General features: G+C 39.6%; 1 protein-coding gene across 1 annotated transcript in view; it reads right to left on the reverse strand.

Moving 5' to 3' along the window:
* Positions 1-10,324: 10,324 nt before the first annotated feature.
* Positions 10,325-21,419, reverse strand: part of LOC110159514 (melanopsin-A-like) — a 170,616-nt gene continuing 159,521 nt past the window's right edge. The window contains exons 10-11 of the mRNA XM_055150565.1: positions 18,767-18,838; positions 10,325-10,610 (exon numbers count right to left, since the gene is read on the reverse strand). Coding sequence (XP_055006540.1) covers positions 10,428-10,610; positions 18,767-18,838 — 255 coding nt within the window. The 3' untranslated portion in view covers positions 10,325-10,427. The remainder of the gene's footprint in view (positions 10,611-18,766; positions 18,839-21,419) is intronic.

A 21,419-nucleotide genomic window follows, 5' to 3' on the forward strand; every position in this document is an offset into this window, starting at 1 on the left:
GAATCCCTCCCTCCCCAGTCCTCACTTTGGCTTTTGCCTGCAAGGAATCCCTCCCTCCCCAGTCCTCACTTTTGCTTTTGTCGGCACAGAATCCCACTCTCCCTGGTCCTCACTTTTGCTTTTGTTGGCACAGAATCCTGCGCGTCCTGGTCCTCACTTTTGCTTTTGTTGGCACAGAATCCTGCGCGTCCTGGTCTTCACTTTTGCTTTTGCCAGCACAGAATTCCGCCCGCCGTGGTCCCCATTTTCACCACTATGGAATCCCACCCTCGCCAGTCCTCACTTTTGCCGGCACTGAATCCCACCCGACCCGGTCCTCACTTTCGCCCGTACTGATCCCCCCCCTCAATTTCCACCGCCCGGGGTAGCTACAGCTCTGATTTTGACCCCCATTGTACTTTCCTTGGCTGTTATCAGGAACAGATGCGTTGGCTTGGTGATCAACAAAGATCTCACGCATCACAAAATATTTATAAGCCTCTAACCCCTTGTAACTTTTCAGTTCTCGGTTGGTGTGGGAGGATGTAGAATGAATGAAGTAGTTGAGGAGGTTGGGCACAGGGCGAGCGTTGACAAAACTGACAAAGCGTCCGTCGGAATTAGATAGGGATCTTTTCCACAACCCAGGAGGATGACTTTAGTATTATGTATTTCTAATGACGGCTGGAAATTTCAGACAGTTTTATGTTGTTTGTGCTGTTTAAAGTCGCCATGATTATATTGTAGTAACTGAATAAAACCTTCCGGATCAACCCCAACCTTGACCTCCAGTGTGGCTGCAAAAAAAATTAAGTTATATCATTGCCATGTCACACGCAAATCCTTAGTATCTCAAATTTTGCTCAGATATATGAAGTAAAAATCAGGTACATTTCCTTTTTTAAATAGTAGAAGTATGGAAGATTCATCAGATTTTGAGTTTTAGATGCTGTTGAATTTCTCATTTTGATTTTCAAACCTATTCAAATTATTTTTTATTCTGAAAGTTAGTTGATGAAATTTTAAGTGTACATTTTTAGACTGAAATTTTATAAAACATTTGAGGTAGGTGAATAGGAAACAGCTGGCTCTGCCCTCCTCACTCACACATGATCGATTCGCTTCTGCTTTGGCTTCTACTTCTTTTTTTTTAATCTTGGATCTTTGAATTTTTTCACTGTGAATTTTACACTCTGAATTTTGACTGTTGAATTCGAGGACTTGAAAATATATGTGCGGAATATTTGAAAGGTGAAAATTTTATACACATTGAAAAAGAATACTTAAAAAGAAATTTCAGCAACTAAAATTCAGAATAAAAATGATTCAGACATCTTTTTTTAAAGTTGAAAAATTCTGCCGGTTTTAAAATTCAAAATCTAATGGAGCAAATTATCTTCCATATAAAAGAAATAAATGACTTATTTATTCCAAAAAATGTATTCAGAGAAACGGATCACTAACTTAAAACTCCACATACTCGCCTCATTAATTCGTCGGCACTCTGTTCTTCTACTGTCCATTTTTATAGCATTATACATTACTTTTGATTCATTTGCAGAAAATAAATACAATCATAGTCAATGGTGCAGCAGTGTCAGAAAAAAAACTCCAAAAATGAACTTTAAAGTGACAAAATACATTTTTATAATCTGTACATCTCCCAAACATACTCTATAATATTTTCTATGGGAGTGTGAATGTTCTGAAGTGAATGTCATCGAGCAGTTTACAGTATTGTGTGAGGATGAAAGCCCTGATTGTTTTGACCCGTTTAGCGTTTGTGAAAAAAATATTGAAAAGTGACAATCTACTGCAGCGTGGCAACACAAGTGAGCAGATAGTGTGAGTGGTGCGTTATTTGGTTTTAATAAGTGCAGTGGCTTTTCGGTTAAAGGTGCACTATGCAACTTTTCTGTGCCTAAAATGTAGAATTGTAGCCTGATTCATCAGACGGTTTCACTTTGTGGAAACCGTCTGACCTCACAGCTTTAGGATTTGTTCGCTTGACAGTAGGCGGGTACTTTTTTTATTTAACCAATTGCTGCTATTTGGTCATGACGTATGTAATGCACCAAATCCCGTAGGAAGAAGGGCAGTAAAGTCTTTCTCTTTGATAAAATTCACTAAACATTCTCTTTGTTCCAGTTTTAAATTCTGGATCTTGGGAATCGTTGCCAACACAGAATGTCTGTCTTCGTCTACATTCATCTCGACCGCTTTGTTTACTGTTGTGCTGTTCCACAAAAGGACACAGACAGACGCTTGAGTTTCACAGCTCTTCGCTGATTGGCCGGTGCGCGCTCTACAACTTCTGGCGTTCTTGCAAACTGTCTAGTGTTTTCTGATTCCTGACCTAGTCGCTGCAGAGAAATGAAATTGGCACTAGGTGGCACCAGCCTGGCTAGAAGGGTTGGGCAATATGGCCAAAAAAGTCAGAAGAGGGACTGCTCATCTTTTAAATGGCAGAAGCTGGCAGAAGAAGTTGTAAACCACTTTAAATTACATTTCTATAGATATATAATTGTTTATAGGGTTTGGCAAAACAAGTGTTAAACTTCAGCTTTAAACCCCTTCGGTCTATAGAATGACTTTATTGATAAGCATTAACATATGCATAATTAGTTTTTTGTTAAATCATTGTTATATGATGTATGATTATGTTAATTGACCGAAGAAAATAAACTACTACTACTACTACAACTACTAACTGTAATCACAAACCAACTCTGTTTTGTATGTAAGAAAGTCTGGAGTAAACTTGTTCCATAATAATACTCAGTTTCACAATTTAGCAATTTTTCAAAATCTCAATTGTTAAAAAACAGAATTAATCAAATTCATTTGATATAATTGCCCAGCTCTACTTGAATGTTTCACAGTATGGCATTAAACTTATCTATATCTATATCTATATCCATGAGACAAGCAGTTTACATCACCAGGTCAAATCACACAGTAAGAATCCAGGTTTTTCAAGGCTTGTAATTGCAATGGATAAGTGCAATGGATATGTTAAATGCCATACTGTGGAATATTTTAGTCAAACCATTAACATGAAAATGGAGTTAAGTTGATGGCAGACTCACTCCACCCTGAAAAATTACATAGTGCACCTTTTAACAACATAAATTATTGGCCTATAAATAAATTGGCAAAGCTTCAGACCGGTAAAAGCATATGTCAAAGGAAGGGGCTTTTTCTATCATAGTATTTGCTGACATTTCTCAAGCATTTGGCTAAAGACCAAAAACAGGTCACTGCTAAATTGAATTATGTTAAAGAGCCCATATGACGCCTTTTTCTCATCTATGTTATAATGTTGCTTCCTCGTCACAAACAGACCTGGAGTTGTGTTTTGTTTCATTCTGGGGCTGAATTGCGATTTTTCTGGCAGATATTGTGATTTCGATTTCATCCACGATTTTTCAGTGAACATAAACATTTGCAAAGATCACAGAAACTTACATCATACCAGAGTCCTGCACCAACGATTTGACACTGGACTATAAAGCCCAATTTACGCAGACAATAAGAGCTGTGATTGGTCGTCTCTTCCAGCGCTCTAAAGACATTTCCTGTACTCTGCTTTTCTTTCTTTCAATATACCTTGAGTAATAATGTGTTTAATGCAGCTTTGCGCACATTTGTTTACGTTTTACAGAAACTAAACTTAAAACCACATGGCTCATTTGCATAAACCACAGGTGTCAAACATACGGCCCGGGAGCCAGATCCGGCCCTCCAAGACCTTTAATGTGGCCCTCGGCTGATTTTCTACTTAAATATTTGAATTATATTTTTTATTAAAATATTGGTAATTTTCTGCGTCGCTTAGCATAGCAGCGTCTCCAGAGCCTCTGTGCGTGGCCCCTCCCACCAGAGCAGCACAAAAGAACAGTTGGCTCTTTCCAAACGCTCTTAAAGGACGATCGTTTCGACTGTTGACTGTGACACCCTCATCAGCAAAATGTCAGAAATAAGAAAAGTGGAGCTGAGTGCAGGATTTTCCAAGAAAAACTGACTTATTCCTATTTGCAAACAAGTTAATGTTAAAACATTGTGTTGAAATAGAATTTTTCTTAAAGTTTCAGGTTGTTCATAATATTATAATATTATGTAAAAGAAAGAGTTCATCAATTAAAAAAGATTTCTGTAATAGATTTGTGTTTCTCTGCACAAATATTTGAACTCATTGCTATTTTTGGGGTTTATATGCCATGAGTTTTCTGATCCGGCCCCTTTGGGATCAAAGTTGGTTGGATACGGCCGCCGGACCAAAATGAGTTTGACACCCCTGGCATAAACTATAAACGCTGAAAAAAACAGCTCGCTTCTTGTGCTGCTAATGCGGTTCAGCTTCTGTCGGAATAAAGAACACGACTCAGTGGAATATGAGTGTTCTTTCTGGGACAGAAGATGTTCTGCTGATGGTGAGTCTGGTCTGTGCTTCTATCACGTTGGAGATGGTTCGTGTTAAACTTTACACGAACGCCAGGTTTAAATCCTCGCCTCCTCACGTTGTGCTGGTGAATTACTTCGCGGCGCACAGACCTCGACGCAGATCCATAAATCAACGACCAGCAACAAGGTGATGTCGGCAGTGTGAGTCTAAACTAAAGAACTAAACATTGCTCTTAAATTGGGCTTTAGGAGCACTGCAAAAAAACGTGGTGTTGTCTGAGATTGCGATTTTCGATCCGAAACAATAGACCGTTCAGCCCTATTTTATTCACTCATTTGACAAACAAACCCTGCATGTTTAGTTCTTCTCTCAAACCGAAAAGACTCTTAGAAGTGAAGTGATCCACTGTGTTGTTCATTTTGATAATTTCAGCTCTGGAATTTCCCATCTCTACTGAACAAAGGTAAAACGTAGCTGTTAACTTCAAAACTACCACTTCATGACATCACGAGGTGGAACAGAGCATTTTGAGCTTTGGAGATGTAGACAGACTAATAATAAAGATTTACTCAAACATGTGTGAATGAAACAAAACACAACTCCAGGTCTGTTTTTGAGAAGGTACCAGTATTCTAACATGACTAAAAGCTCCAAGAGTCAATTTTGCATAATCAAAATTTGCCTTTAACTTTACCAAAATCTATCTGGGAAATACAGCATTATTTTAAACAGAAAAGTATGTCTGAACAGTCATGCACAGATGCTCAAAGTCAAAATTCACGAATTCCTTTGCCTCGTAGTACACTGGCAACACAACTGCAGTGTATAAAAATGAATTTCTCTCAACACATTGTATTATTTACTTTTTGCTGTTGTGTAGTTGACCTCATTTTTGTCAGAGAGAAACAGTCTGGTCTGAATCAAACTTAGTGTAAACTGAAATTAAATATATACATATAGTTTTTCACATTTTAAGGCTACAGACAAACAGCTGGTTTTCGCTTCTGTCGTGTCAAATATGTTAAGAGACACACACGCATTCACATCCACACAAAAGCATGCTTAAAATGGGCTCTTGTCTCGTTCTTCATAAAAATAAGAGTCTGCCGAGCGTTGGAGGTCATATTTTAAGCTTAATTAACTGTGTTTTAGCTCATCGTCTGGTTATAACGTTTTTGTGCAAGCTCTGAAGTTGCTATGGTAACTTTACTTGGATATCTTTTCAAAAATATTTAAAGCTGTGTTGTGTAACATCGCTGGCGGAGGGTTTGCCACTTGTTTTTCTCCATGGAGATGTTATTGTTTTGTCTGGAATGTCCCAGTATGTCATTAAACACATCCATCTTGCATTTATCGTATTTTTCAGACTAAGTCGCACTTTTTTTCATGGTTTGGGTGGTCTTGCAACATAGACTACACGGTGTGACTTACATATTAAAGGTTTCACACTGACAGCCGTGAGAGGTTCTAGTCTTGTGTGTCAGTATCTGCTGCTCCTGTTCCTCCTGTACCACTGTCACTTGGCTCTACTGCACATGTCTCCTGCAGAAAGAGCCTCTGTCCTGTCTGCATTTCATGTCAGTCAATCGCAACATTACTTCTGTAACATTGAACAATTATAATTTAAACAGATTTAAAACGACTGAGAAGACTGAACACAAATATCCTCAAAAGGAAAATCATATTTTGAAGATTACAAACTGCAAGTAGTGAAATCGAAAAAACAGTAATCGAGCAGCAGAAAGAAAGTTTAGAGTGAGCGAGAAACTTGTGACACTGGATGGATGGACAAAGCCTGGACTTCAGTGACACCAAAACCATCCTGTCGGGATTCAGAAAGGCCAGAATAATTCTAACTGGAACTGATTCTGAGTCTGATGACAGCGACACAGAAGAGGAAGTGGTCGCTCTGTTTACCTCCGGAGGTCGTGGAGTTGCTCAGAAGTGACACCGAGGATGAAGAATTGAATGGAGTTAGTGATTTGGAGTGAGATGGAGAGTTTGTTAAACTTGTTCTGTTCTGTTGTTTATGTTATAGTTTATCTGAAGAACTGTTCATATGTGAAGTTAACAGTCTGTTGTTCTCTGTTCTATTGTTATTACTAGAACTTGTCTTTCAAGATGAAATGTCGGTTCCTGGTCTCTGATTTTGTGAAGTAAATTTCACCCAGAAAGTGCGACTTAAATATGTTTTTCTTTTTTTTTCATAACAGATTCTTTGGCTGGTGCGACTTATACTCTGGGGCGATTTGTAGTTCAAAAAATACGGGACTCAATAACAGTTTTTTTTTTACTTAAAAACTTGTGTTTTTACTGTGAGTGGACACTCCTGCCTATAGATCTGACATGTAACTTGCCCCGTGGTGTCATCTGCTTTATAATGTCACACTGTGGAACATTCCAGGCAGTATCACCATGGAGAAAAGTCACACAATGCACCTTTTAAAATAGCTATACCGTTGTGATTGAGATTAGATTTGCGTTTTTTGTTTTAACACAAGAAATCTGTTCAAAGTTCACATTTTAAACAGATCCAAGAGCATTAGCATTTGACAAAAGACTCAATATAAGCCGCTTAACTAATTTTGTGCAAGCTGTGGAGTTGCTATGGTAACAATACTCAGTAACCTCCTTTTGGAAATTTGTTCTGTCAAATCCACTATTGGAATATGAACAATTTTACTGACAAATGCTCGCTCAAAATCCATAAAAAATACGTATTTAAGCTGTTAATAAAAGATCAAAAATGGAGCTGAGCTGAGTAAAGTCTGATTTATTATGTATAATGACTAATTTGGATGATAATGGACAAAAATCTGGAGAATTTTTAGAGGAACTGGACAATTTTGAATTAAAGAGCCTCTACCTGATTTAGAACACGAGTCAGGAACAAGTTTTAGTTTGAACTTTTAGCTCTGCCCACTTTGTCCTTTGTTGCGCTGTAGTATTGCACCATGACTCACAAACTAAAGTCTGGGATTGTGTCATGATGCCGTTGTTTTTGTTTTGGAGCTCAACAGGGAATTCCCACTTCCCAGTTCCGGAACATTTCCCAATCCCCCCATTCATTTTTCAGAGACTTTCCCAAAAAATTTAAATACGTAAATTAATTAAAAGTTTGAAATCTTGCTCAGGGCTAAACAGTTACGTGTTAAAGGTGCACTGCGTAACTTTTTGGTGAGAGTTTGTGACCTGCTTGTTTCTCTGGATTTGTCATTAGTGTGCTTCAAATGTTCCACAGTTTGACTTTAAACAGCTCTACCTTACATTTATTCAATTACAGGTGGTTTTATAGCTCAAAAATATCTAGAAAAACAACATTCTGACCAGAGCATGGAAACCCAACCGAAGTCTGACGGGATGTCGGCCATAAAGCATAAATATTGGCGATCAAGTCCACAGGAAGTAGAGTCACTACCGCTAATCTGCAGCTTCACCCTGATTTGTGCGCAGTGTGGATGTAAATAAACACACGTGGAACTACTCGCCTTTTTACTTTTAATGCTTCAAACTGGATTAAAGGTTGTATAGAGGATTTTCCAAGGAACGAGAAATCCAGCGACTGTTTGTCCTTTTTCAAATGTTGCGCATGCGTGAAACCACCCCCCCTCCCCTACAGCTCCCTACGTAGAAACGCCTCCTCCCTCCTCCTCCTTACGCCAGAAACAGGTTTGTTTACAGCCGGTGCTGCACATGACTTGTAAACAACTAACTACAGTGTTGGTTAGGCAAGACGGAGAAGTGAGGAGCCGGGGGGGGGGGGGGGTGCGCGGACATTTCGTTCGCGGTCGAGAAGAGCGGAGCAGGGAGGAAGAGCGGATCGGGCAGCGGGGAGAGGAGCAGGAAAGGGGTGCAGAGAAGGTTGCGCGGAGATTCAGTGCGAATGAACTAGCTACAACACACAGCAGCAAGCGGACTCTTTCTTTGCCTTGAAAATTACGTTTTCAGACATAGGATATCGCTTTCATGTCCTGAAAAACGTTTGACTAACTCTTGGAAATAAAGTACGTTTTCATAATAAGCAGAAGTTTCCTGTCCAGGAGTAATTTGTGGACCAGTGCGTCAGTCTTTAGACCCTGCGTCTGCTTCAGTCGCGCCATCGCTGGAATGAATCTTCAAGAATCACCTTAGTTTGGCTTCGCTGCTTTTCCCCTTGTCTTCTTCTTTCAGCGACCTCAAAAACAGACTTTCTTTTGCGGCGAACTGCTCCTGGATTCTTGTCGCCATTGCAACAAACTTTGTGCGAACTGCGAGGAAGATATAGGTCAAAAAAAGCCGCTAAGAACTGTTGCGTTGGTGGAGTAAACAGCGTCTGTGCGTCTTGCGTCTGTGGACTGCGTGACAGTCGTACGTAAACCACGTACCGGTGGCGCAGGCAAGTCAGTTACGCTAGAAAACGTAGGGAGATTTGATTGACAGCCTGTCAGCTCACAGATAACGAGGCAGTGTCGTTATCTATTGGCAAATGTTTAGCCCCACCACGTCCAGAGTTGATGAATTTTTATTCTCTTTTTTTTGGTCATCATAATTACAAGGCTACTGCACCTCTATAATCTATCATTGACAATTTGAAACAAAAAAAAATCCTCCATACAACCTTTAACAGAGCGGTTTTGTGGACTTGGTGTCATTATTTGTAGAGGACAATTTCTATGGATAATGTGGCACTTTAAATTTGCCATTTTACGAAAGGCGAGTCATAAAGTCTTATTATTTTCGCCATATCCCGAGTTTGTATTTTGCGTCTCTGTGTCCGTGTGTATTGTTGAGGAACACAAACAATATCCTACATGTGTTATTAGACCTACGAAAATATTGTTATTTTAATTGTGTCGGGCTCGGGTCGGATTCAATCACTGCTCTGTCGGACGTGAGCCGGGTTCGGACAGAAAAATTCGTCCCTATCCACACTCTAATTCTGACTCTGGGTAGGGCTGCCTCTCCACAGATCTGACCTGTAATTTCTGGTTTGGTCTCCATGAAGATAGAAAGGTTTAATACTATACTGTGGAACCTTCCAGATAAAAAAACAATGACATCTCCATGGAAAAAAGCGTTTGATTGACCCTCCACCAGAAAAGTTGCACAGTGCGTCTTTCACTAATGAACACAAGACCTTTAACTTTATTTAAAATCTATTTCTGAAACTTTATAAACCACTAAGTTATTAAAGCAACTGGTGAATTTTGTGTTTGAAATTAGTTTTTTAGACTTAAAACAACTGCATTATGTAGCTCCGTAGCTTCTATTTTAGTTATTACCTGAGAAAATGCGATGCAAAATGAATACTTTATACTTTACATTTCATCATTACCTCCGCCAAGGAGGTTATGTTTTTGCTGGCGTTTGTTTGTTTGTTTGTTTGTTTGTCTGTTAGCAACATAACTCAAAAAGTTATGAACCGATTTTGATGAAATTTTCAGGATTTGTTGGAAATGTGAAAAGGAAGAACTGATTTCATTTTGGGGGTGATCCGGAAGAAATCCTGGATTCTGGATCACTTTGAAATTTTAGTTAACATTGTGGTAAATGGGGCCAAAAATTTTGTTTCTCAATATCTCGGTTAATTATTGACCAAACCCCATGAAATTTGACTCAGGGATGGACAATGTGATCCTCTTTCATATTCCAAAGGCTGATCCGGATCTGATCCAGAAGACTGATTTTTATCGCAATTTATATAAAAAATGGGGGTAGTCCTTGGCGGAGGTCTGCGCTCTCTGAGTGCTTTTCTAGTTTTGTCTTTTTTTGTTCTTATTTAGCACCTTTTACCATAAAATCCATATTTAAAGGTTTTTCCTGTTTTCTTTTGGTGTCAGTAATCGTGAATTAATTATAAAATTATTTCGTAACATTAAAAATCATGAAATCCCTATAGTTTTGAGATACTCTATTCAATACCAAGACTAAGAAGCCCAAGACTAGTTCCACTCGCCTGGGAAAAAAAAAAGAAAAAAGCGTAATATAAGAGCTACTACGATAACACTCCCATTCACACGTACAGATTGCACACTTGTCACTTATGTCTGTATTTCCGTTGGCGTCATGGTAAAGCCGTAGCCTCTAACCGCGCGATGTCCAGAGGGTCCTTGGCGATGCCGCTGCACGTTTTGGCTATTTTGAAGTTGCCGTGGTAACCGGGAGGACTGTCCAAAATGGAGGGGCTGGAGATGGACGTGACGATGACAGATGCTTTATTGGCCGCTGGTCTCTGAAGTGTGTCAGTCTGTGGAGAAGGAAAAGGTAAAAGTCAGTATAATTTTCAAGACTATATATATATTCAGTTTTTTTTTCTGTTCCCGTGTGTGTTTTTAAAATAATCACCAGTTTAGAACATAGATTAAAGGTCCAGTATTATGCAGAATTGGCTTTTCTGACGTTTAAGCCATGTTAGAATGCGTTTACCTCCTCAAAAACATCTGGAGTTGTATTGTTTCATTCACGTGTTTGACTGGCTGCTGCCGATGGAGCTGCTCAAACTCCCATTTCCCATTTTTTTTGTGCTTTATTTAACCAAAATATCATGATTAGTGCAGCGACACCACAGAGAGCATGATGTTTATAGACGACATAGGAGCAGTTGGACTCCAGTTAAGTCCTGCCTTTACCAGACTGGTTGTGTGACTGAATGGATAGGCTGTATTAGGGGTCATCAAACTAAGGCCTGTGGGTCGACTCCTGCCCACCACGTCCCTTTAACTGCCCCCCAGCTCCTCTGCCCCCATCACTTGAACTGGCCATATGAGGCAATCCTCGAGTTGTCATGGCCTATTTTTTTTTTATTACTTTTTGGCAAATAATAACACATCTGCATCTTGTATTTTTGTTGACTTTTTTTAAATAAAAAAATTAATTTGCTGCCGAATTTTCGTCACCTGAGTTCTGTCGTGCAGTTAAGGACAGAAAAATGGTGAGTGTTAAAGTATGAAAAGTTGACAGAGAGTGCCGAGTTTTCAAAGAACAGTGGACAACCAGTAATTTTTTTGTTCAAGGACCGTGCAGTTTGTCTGATCTGTAAAGAAAGTGCGGCGGTTTTCTAAGAAAACGTCAGGGTCGTACAATTCTGTTATACAGTCGACCCGACCCTGGAACCCATCACGGTCAGGAGCGATAATGTGGCTCCCAGAAAAAAAGTTTGGTGACCTCTGGGCTATATTCTCTGCGTTGCGTCCGTTCACCCTCATCACCTTCACCGAAAAAGTGGAGACCAGATGACGTTGCTATTTCGAAGTGACATAAAAAAAAAAAGATGGCGCGGCATAACAGCCTGGAAATGGAAGCAGAAGAGTTTTGGTAATTTTACTTCAGTTTGGCAATTCAGAGGAAGCAGCAATGTCATCGTAGCTGCTGTGGTGTAAGAGGAAAGTTGTGGCAAAGGGACGAGGCGACAGGAATCATGCTGACAAGGTTGGCAAAGTCATCGCCAGGCCATCGTAAAATGGCGACGCCTGCACCGTTAAAAACTGAAAATTATAGTCATATTAGTAAAAAGAATTTGAGCACCATATTTTTGCTGAGTAAGGTTTTTGGAAAGAGGAAGGATTTAATTGCCTGGCCCAAGTTGCCGCCTGGTCTCAAATAAAAGCCTGGTCTGTTAAACGATTGAAACAAATAAACGCCCTGGCTATTATTTGGTATTTTACGGTAGTGTAATATGGCCACGGTGGAACTTTAATGATCCAGAGTGCTGCTTTCACCTGCCTCTTTCCGTGGTGGTGTTATTGCATTGCCCGAAATGTTCCACAGTAGGTCTTTAAACTTCTCAATCTTCCATTCCAGGTCTGATTTTACTGCAAAGAATATTTTACTGTGAGCAAGCTTGACTCAAAAGATCTGACTTGTAATTTGGTCGGTGGTGTTTCCTTCTCCCTGCTTTTCTCCTTGCAGATAGAGAAGTTTAATGCTCTAATGTGGAAGATTCCAGACAGTAACATCTCCATGGAGACAGATAGCAGACCATTCAGAAGGAACAATCCGAGTGAGTCCCGCATATGTTGTCTTGCTGTGGGCCAACAGAGAGGCATATTGGCAGTTATCATATCGCAAAGACTGCAAATTTTGAAGTACCATAATTTCCTTCTTTCTTATTCTGCATAAAAAAACTGCTCACCCTGTAGTTTTATCGGCATAAACCAGTTTTATTATTCTTGAATTAGTTTCTCAGTTCATTTCTCAGTATTTTAAGGCGTCCATATTATGCTGTTTTCTAATTTATGTTATAATGTTGTTTCCTCATCACAAACAGACCTGGAGTTGTGTTTTGATGTACATATTTTCACACAAACCACTGCAGTAGCCTTGGTTGCACACAAGTTCTTCTCTCAAAAGAAAAACTTCGTCTTCCATCTACCTTGTGCATTATCCATCCTGGTAATCACAAGAAGTGCCCACTGTGTTTTCAAACTCCATACACACTTTCCTAGAATCACTTGGATCATTTTCGCCATCGAATCGTCCACTGCGACGTCATCACTAAAAAAAACACAGTTAATAATAAAATATTAATTTCCTAATTCCCTTTTGCTGCTACAGGCACACCAGATTATAAGGGCCATTTAATTTACTGTATTTTTCTGGGTTTTTCATAATTTTGTTGTTATCAGACTTTATTGGGTTTTAAGGGTGAAAACCCACATTTCTTGGTTAATTGGCTTGGGGGAGGAGTCATGGGGGATAAAAGAGCTTTGGCCACTCTCCCTCCCTCAGTTTTAAACCTGGACCTGGAAGAGGAAGGTAAGATAACAGAAATTTAAAGCCACTTTTGCTGGTGTGTTTGTATATATATTGTAAATACTTTTTCTTGTTTCACTTTTTGTTGTATAGCACTCATCAAACTTTCTTTATTTGGGAACACTAATTAAACACTCAAAAAACATCCTTCTGACTACGCCATCGTTATTACAATAAGATAGAACCCCATCACAATCAGTTCGGGGTCAGTACAACCAGAATTAATACATAAGGCGCACTGTTGATTTTAAGTGTGCCTTATAGTCTGAAACATATGGGAACTTGAAAACTACCGCTTCATGACATCAGAAGTTGGAGCAGAGCATTTTGAGCTTTGAAGATGCAAACCGACTAAATAAAGAGTTGCTCAAACATGTGCCGTTTTGTTTTATTCACACATGTTTGAGTAATCCTTTATTATTAGTATGTTTACATCTCCAAATCTCAAAATGCTCTGCTCCACCTTGTGATGTCACGAAGCGGTAGTTTTGGCGGTCACCAGAAGTTTTTGTAAATATAAGTGCCATGGTAAACCGAAGATGAGGTACAGTTAGATGTGTATTATCCAGTTATCAGTGCACAAAATTAGGCATAAAAATGATACATTTACAAAGGAAATAGGCATTTAATCAAGCAAATTTGAGTTATTCAACACAAAACGTATAATTCAGAAATACCTTCACGAGCTACTTGGAAGGTACTGGAAGCTCCTGAGCTACAGGTTGGAGACTCCTGCTCTAAAAGGTACATTTACTAAATTCATCTGTATTATTATCCTCGAAAGCAGGAGTCTCTTGTAACTCGAGAGCTGCCAGTAGCTCTCCACCCCTTTATAAGTAGGTATTTCTGAGTTATACGTATTGTGCTGAATTATACGTATTGTGCTGAATAAATAAAATTTGCTTGATTAAATGCCTATTTCCTTTGTAAATGTATAATTTTTATGCCTAATTGTGTGCACTGAAAACTGGATAATAGGTTATCTTTTATTGGCATCTAACAGTACCTCATCTACAGCCTGTTTTAGTCCTGGTTCAGTCCTGGTTCAGTCCATATGTGGCGCAAAAGTCCGGCATCGCAGTTTAAGTCACGGAAACGGGAAACGGTTGTATTCCTTTTTTTCCATTATTCATTTAAACACTAAATTGAAAACTAAAAAAAAACAAATCGTTATCTTTTTTTTCGTTTTGGTTTTGGAGACAAATAATGAAGAAAAGAGTTATTTTTCATTTTTCTTATTTTTGGTTTTATTTTGAAAAACAAATGGATTGAGGTCGATCCGGGCGGAGACTCTGCTCGGTCCTCCGTTAAATTTTAGCTCGCACACACAAAGTTCCCTTGCACATACAACATTTATGGAACACGTATCACATCACAGTTTTGAATGGTAGTGCACTATGCGTAAGGGAAAAGTGGTATATGTGTGTGGTTTTTGAATGTGCATGTGCAAGACAAAAGTGAAGTAAAAATATGCAAAGTAAAATGTGTGTGAGAAAGTAGTGGTGTGTGTGCAAAATAAAAGCTGTACGTTTGTGAGTTTTTGACATGTATGTGCAAGACAAAAATGGTTTATGTACAAACTATTCATTACCATATGCAAGAAAATTTGGTGTATGCTCAAGCTTTTCATGTGCATGTGCAAGGAAAAGTAGTCCATGTGTACGTGTGACCTATTCCTGATGTATGACCAAGGGGGCGCCTCATACACAAGAGTCAGTTTTGCATAATATAAGACCTTTAAACAGTGTTTCCATATCCTTTAGCCTTAATATAGGTTAATGAAATGCTGACGTGATTTGGATCCATGAGTTTCCCACTATCCCGGATCAGAGGCAGTGAACCGTGAGGTCGGGTCCTCGTTTCACCGTCACTCAGAGGAGGCTGGACTCATGTGACCCTCTCAGTCTATACCGGTGTAGTGATTGCGTTGTGATTGAATCGATGTGACAACAAATAAAGAGGGTAGGAGCTCCAAAACCACAATTTCAGTGGTTTTAAAATGTGAGTAATGGGATAGGACAGAGAAGGGCAAACTGCGGCCCTTTAAACCTTTTAATCTGGCCTGCCGAACTTGAATAAATTTTAATAATAAACCTTGTTAATGTTTTATTTTTTCTGCAATTCTGGCATTTCCCAGTAGAATACAATGACCTAAGTAAGTAAGTCCCTATTTATATAGCGCTTTTCACAGACATTTTTTGTCGCAAAGACACTTTACAGAGCATAATTCATTTACGCTATACCTGATGGTAAGCTACTGTTGTAGCCACAGCTGCCCTGGGGCAGACTGACAGAAGCACAGCTGCCATGTTAAACATCGCCATCAGTCCCTCCGACCACCACCATCACCGTCATACAAGGAAATGTGGGTGAAGTGCCTTGCCTAAGGACACAATGATTGAATTGTATTTAACTGACCTTGACTACCTTGTTTCTGGAGACCTGTAGCATGTTTTTTGGGGGGTTGATGGGGGAAACAGGAGCACCCGGAGGAAACCCATCCAGACACGGGGAGAAACATGCAAACTCCACACAGAAAGGCCCAGGCAACCTGGGGATCGAACCCAGAACCTTCTTGCTGTGAGGCATGAGTGCTAGCCACTCAGCCACCGTGCATTCACGAGGTCTCGAAAGATCCGACTTGCCGAGTTGTTTTTCTGACATCAGGGGTGTTCATATGAATTTTCCCAGTGGGATAGTCATTTTTCCAATCATTCCGACACCACATGAACGCATCCTGAGAATCGCCACAACAAAACTAACTCCAGACTTTGATGCGCTGGTTAAAAAAGTGACACCAACAACACTGTTCCCACTGAAATTAAAAGTAAGTTTCTCTGCTGTGATGTAAAAAATGCATTTACGTGTTACATGTCATGTTTTGTTCAGGTGTGCATGTGAGAGGTGTGCACATGCACATAAGTTCTCATTATAAACACGACCTTGCGCTGGTCATTGTTGAGTTTTGGCACTGGGGACGCACATTGAACAGAAGGAGCAGGACAAGTAGATTTGCATCTCCTACCGTTTTTGAAATAAAGATGATGATGATAATATCCTGAAGGAGAACAGAACTTTCAGTGCTTTAGTAACTGTTAGTCTTTTTTTTTTCTTTTTAAAAAAGCTGTATTTTATTAATTAAATTTTCAGAGTGTTAAGAGTAATTTCAATAAATAGTAAATACTGAGGGACTTGAAAGACACATATTTTGTTGTAATGCTTTGTAATGACTTTCAATTGAAATTCAAGCCCAGGTTTTCTACATATTCCTTGTTTTTTTTTCTCTCTCTCCATCCCATCTGCTCCTGGTCTGGCTCTTCCGTCAAATTTTAGAACCCTTTGTGGCCCACGAGCCAAAAAGTTTGCCCACCCCTGGGTTAGACCAGGACTTGGCATTTAAGGTGCACTGGGTAACATTTCTTCTAGTGGAGGGTTCATCTGCTTATCTCCATATAAATGTTATTGCTTCGTCTAGAATGTTCCACAGTATAGATTAAACCTGTCTATCGCGAGGGAGACAAGCAGGTTACAGCACAACACTACGTTACAGGTCAGGTCTGTGGAGTGTCGGTCTGTGGAGTGTCGCCCCGTTCACAGAAGGAATTATTGTATTTTTGAGTAATAGAAACATGATGGATGTGTTTAATGTCATACCATGGAACTTTCCAGGCAAAGCAATAACATCTCCATGGCGACAAGCAAGTAGTGGACCCTCTGCCAGAAAAGTTGCGCACTGCACCTTTAACTGTGGCCAATTTGTCCATTTTGTCCATTTTAATTTGAGCTAGAAACAGAGGTCTAGTCACTTTTTATTGAGAATTAAAATGATACACTTATGTGGTAGACAGGTAATTAATTCATTCCAAGGACTTTTTCCAATTCAAGAGATTTTATTTTAGATTTTTTTTTTTTTTTTTTTTTAGTAGGGCTGTATAATTTTGAAAAGGCGTACTTGAGATATTTTAACAAGCATTATGATTAAATTAGTCATTTATGCTTTCAGAAACAAATTCGGTTCAAAGTTCAGATTTTAAACAGAATCATTAACACTCAATAAACTAAGTATGAGCTGCTTAACCAATACAAGAGACACATGCATTTCAGAACATATTTGAAGAGCTCTAAACTACAGGGTTAACAAGTTTATTTATACACGGCAAGATGAAATGGAATAGTTTGCAGAAAAACAACATTTTAAGACCAGAATGACGAGGCTCACAGCAGCAGTTACAGTTTTTCAATGTAAGTCAGTAAGAGCCAGTGTCAGAAGGAGCCAGAAGAGCCTGCGTGTGAACTTCCTATTTGGGCTATTAGATATATTTATTTTATAGAGGATAGTGCCAATTCAATCCAATTGCGATTAATCTTGCTGCCCTATTTGAAATTGTTCATTTCTATGGTAATGTGGTGAAAAGAGAAATCCAATTTGTCAACTGGACAAAAGTTTATTTGGTTGAATAAATTTCACAGCTCATCCAGACTGCTTCTTCAGTTCTGGTCAAAAGTCTGGTGGACACTTCCTTATATCTGCCTGAAGAGAGGAGCTAACTACAAAGAAACTACTCTGAAACTAACACTCACACTTGTTTACAGCTTATTGAACTTGCACTGAGTGTGGGGTCTTATTGGCTTAATTATTCAGTCCAATGAGGTTAATTTGGTCTTTCGATAATTGTTATTAGGCTGTTTTTTTTCAGACCAAGAGTTTGTTTTTATACCTGACCGTTTTGACTGCTCACTGCGGGCTTCCGCGGTGTTCAGGTTATGTTACTATGACATTTCTGGTCAGCTGATTTATACAGGTTTTGGAGCCTTCTTCCTACCGACGGAGGCAGGATGACAGCACCATCTGCCTGAAAACCTGTTTCGCAACATCATGTGACTCTAAGGAAGAGCGCTAGTGAGCAGTCAAAAGGGTCAGGTATAAAAACAAACTCTTGGTCTGAAAAAAGAACCTAATAATAAAATATATATCCTTCAGGCCTATAAAGGGTGCTTTCACACCTCTGGGCCTGACCTGGCTATATCCCTATTGTTCTGTTTGTTTGTCTTTTTTTGTTTTGATTTAGGTCTGAGGATGGAGTTGTAAATAGGAGATAGTTGATGTCTGACTCCTCCAGTTCTGTTCAAAGATGGATCAAAAATCGCTTCTTTAACTCCCTTCTCAAATCAGTTGTTTTTTCTAGCTAAGATCTGTACCTTTCTGTCCTCAGAGGAGTGGCCTGAGGCTTTTAGATGGAGATGAACAGCAGACTGAGGTCCTGTGTTGCTCTCTCGTCTGTGCTGGTACATCCTCCTGTGAAGTGGCTGTTTTTTTTCCTCCAGTGTAGCGTTCACTGCAGTCTTCACTTGACTGAATGGAGAAAACCACATTGCTTTGTTTGTGGCTCGGTGTTTTGTCCTTTGGGTGGATCAGTTTCTGTCTTGAAGTGTTTGTAGGTTTGAAATAGACTGGGATTTCACATTGTCTGAAAATCCTCTGTAGTCCTGGGTTTTAATTCTTTGTTATCCGTTTTGATTTATTTAAAGCCCATTTTGGATATCCACAACCACTTTGACTTTGACTTATTTATTTTAACTGTGACAACATAGAGTGTAGTTATGGCACCGCTGCACAGTATTGTGTCTGTGTGCAGTGTAGTGCAGACTCACCGCTGCAGGGAGGAGGCTGGTCGGCTGGAGACTCAAATCTGACAGAGAGATGTCTTCAGTGTCCGTCACACTCTACAAAACATAAACACAATACACATGAGACCTGTCACTGTTTTCATACAGACAAACCTGCTACTCATAATATTAGACAGTATAATATAAGTAACGGCAAAAGGTTAAAGATGCACTATGCACGTTTTTAGTTGGATGGTCTGAACCGAAATTTTCTCCATGATTACAGTCTGTTGATACTGTACTGTCAGGGGTGTAGTGGGCGTGTTACGTGGGTGTACGCTGTCCACCCACTTCTCCCAACGTGAGATATAGAAAAATAACAAATATAAAAAAAATAGTTACAACTTAAATGTCAAACCGGAGCTACTGACAAAAGTGAAAACAACCTGCATGGGCTCATGATATCTGCACTACTGTCCTATAGAGACCTGAGACATGAGGGACCAGGACTGCACCAGGACTGAACCAGAACTAAACCAGCAAGGACTAAATCAGGACTGAAACCAGGACTGAACTAGCCAGGACTAAACCAGCCAGGACTGAACCAGGACTAAACCAACCAGGACTGAAGTAGCCAGGACTGAACCAGGACTAAACCAACCAGGACTGAAGTAGCCATGACTAAACCAGGACTAAACCAGGACTAAACCAGGATTAAACCAGGACTGAGTGTCTGGATAGGCCGGGAGGTGCCCCAGTATAGACCATCGAGGCGCTGAGTTCCGCACCTCACAGGGCTAAACGCAGAGGTCGCCCAGTTGCGTTTCGCTCCGCCGTCTCAGGGTTCTCTCTCTTGTTCTCAAGTCCAAGATTAGTCCTGTTTTAGTCCTGGTTCAGTCCTGGTTCAGTCCTGGTTCATGTGTTGTAGTCTATGATTTATGTTCTGTAGGTGATTATAAACGGCGTTAATGTTAATATCATGATTCCTCCTCATTTTGAGTAAAAACAAATCAAATATTAGGGATTTTTACTGAGTTGGTGCCTTTGTTTGTTTGAGGGCGGGATTCGTCACATTACTGACATCATGAACTGTGTCCCCCCCAATTAAAAAATCCCCACTACACCACTGTATATTGTGGAACGTCCCAGGCAATGCAATCATATTTGTTACATGTTAGAATGCTGCCTTGCCCCAAAAAATACCTGGAGTTGTGTTAGTCTGTCTACATTTCCAAAGCTCAAAATGCTCTGTTCCAACTTTTACCTTTAGTTCAGTCGAGATCGGCACTTCCAGGTCTGAAATTATGATTCTAGTGAAGGTGCATGGAGTTTAAAAACACAGTGGAGCGCTTCCTGTATTACCACATGACATCACAAGTTAGAAGAGAAGGTTTTTGTTTTAGTTTGAGAGAAAAACTCAGCCTAAATATGCAGGGTTTGTGTGTTGAAATGAGGAAACAACATTATCAGACATAACATAGATCAGAAAATAGCGTAATATGGACCCTTTAAGAATACCCAACACGTATATACTGGACTCAATACTTTACTTACTTACTTTCAAAACATCCTCTTAAATTTTTGCTTGTAGACAATACAGTGGCCCACTTTTACACTAGACCGTTACATAAGTGCACCACATATTCTCCTAAAACTATGTCAATTACTCCACAGTGTTTAATGGGACACTTCCGTCTCAGTTTAATCATCTTTAACGGGAAAAACGCTCTTGTAACGCAGCCGCCGAGTGCGTAAACTACACGTGTTTAGCCGATAGCAGAGAGGGTCAGGTCGTGCGGTGGAGACTCTATTACACGGAGCCGCTGAACCTAATCCCATAATCCAGCGCTCTGAGGCCCGTAATCTGGGACTCGTGTTGGACCGGTCTGAGTTCACCCACTGTACTGAAGTCCGCGGGATCACAGCTTTCACTGTAGCGCGCTTCAACTCAGCCAGAACAAGTGTTAATAATGAAAACAGGAATAGAACAGTAGAAGGAGAGTTTTAAAGGGCCTGGGCAAAGTTTGTCTTGCCTCCGTATATAGATATATTTTATAAGCAGCTCTCGAGGTTAAAATAAGTCTGCGTACTGTCTGCTCTCATGGTAAAGCATTTTATCGTCAAATAATCAGGAAGTGCGCTTTAGCATGCTGGTTGTTTGCATTACAGTCACCGCAAAACTCCACACTGGTTTCTGATAGTTGTGAAAAGTGCTTATAAATTCATCATAGTGAAAAATTTGGATCTTTAGAATGAAAATAATAAGTGAGGAATAACTTTGGGCCACTGCAAACTATTTAAAAGTAGTTCTGTTTTTCACATTTTTAAGACAGTAAAAAGCAAGTACAGCACCTTTTTTCTTATTAATGTTGTAGAGTTTAAAGCCTAAATTGCTTTATTAAGTATTGTAGTGTAATGTGTTGTTTGGTTTGAAGAAAGTAACTGCTCTGAGAAAACAAAATGAAAGAGTAACTGTACCAAAATGCAGTTCAGTTCAAATTTAGTATTTTGAGTACCGTAATTTCCGGACTATAAGCCGCTACTTTTTTCTCACAGTTTGAACACTGCGGCTTATACAATGATGCGGCAAATATATGGACGGATTATTTGTTTGGCATATTGTCCATTCACATATACGGTGTATGGCAGGGGTGTCCAAATTTTTTTCATCAAGGGCCACATATCTAAACACAGACGA

The sequence above is a fragment of the Boleophthalmus pectinirostris genome, unplaced genomic scaffold, assembly GCF_026225935.1.
Source record: "Boleophthalmus pectinirostris isolate CB_2022bp ecotype Guang Dong unplaced genomic scaffold, ASM2622593v1 HiC_scaffold_14, whole genome shotgun sequence".
NCBI lineage: Eukaryota > Metazoa > Chordata > Actinopteri > Gobiiformes > Gobiidae > Boleophthalmus > Boleophthalmus pectinirostris.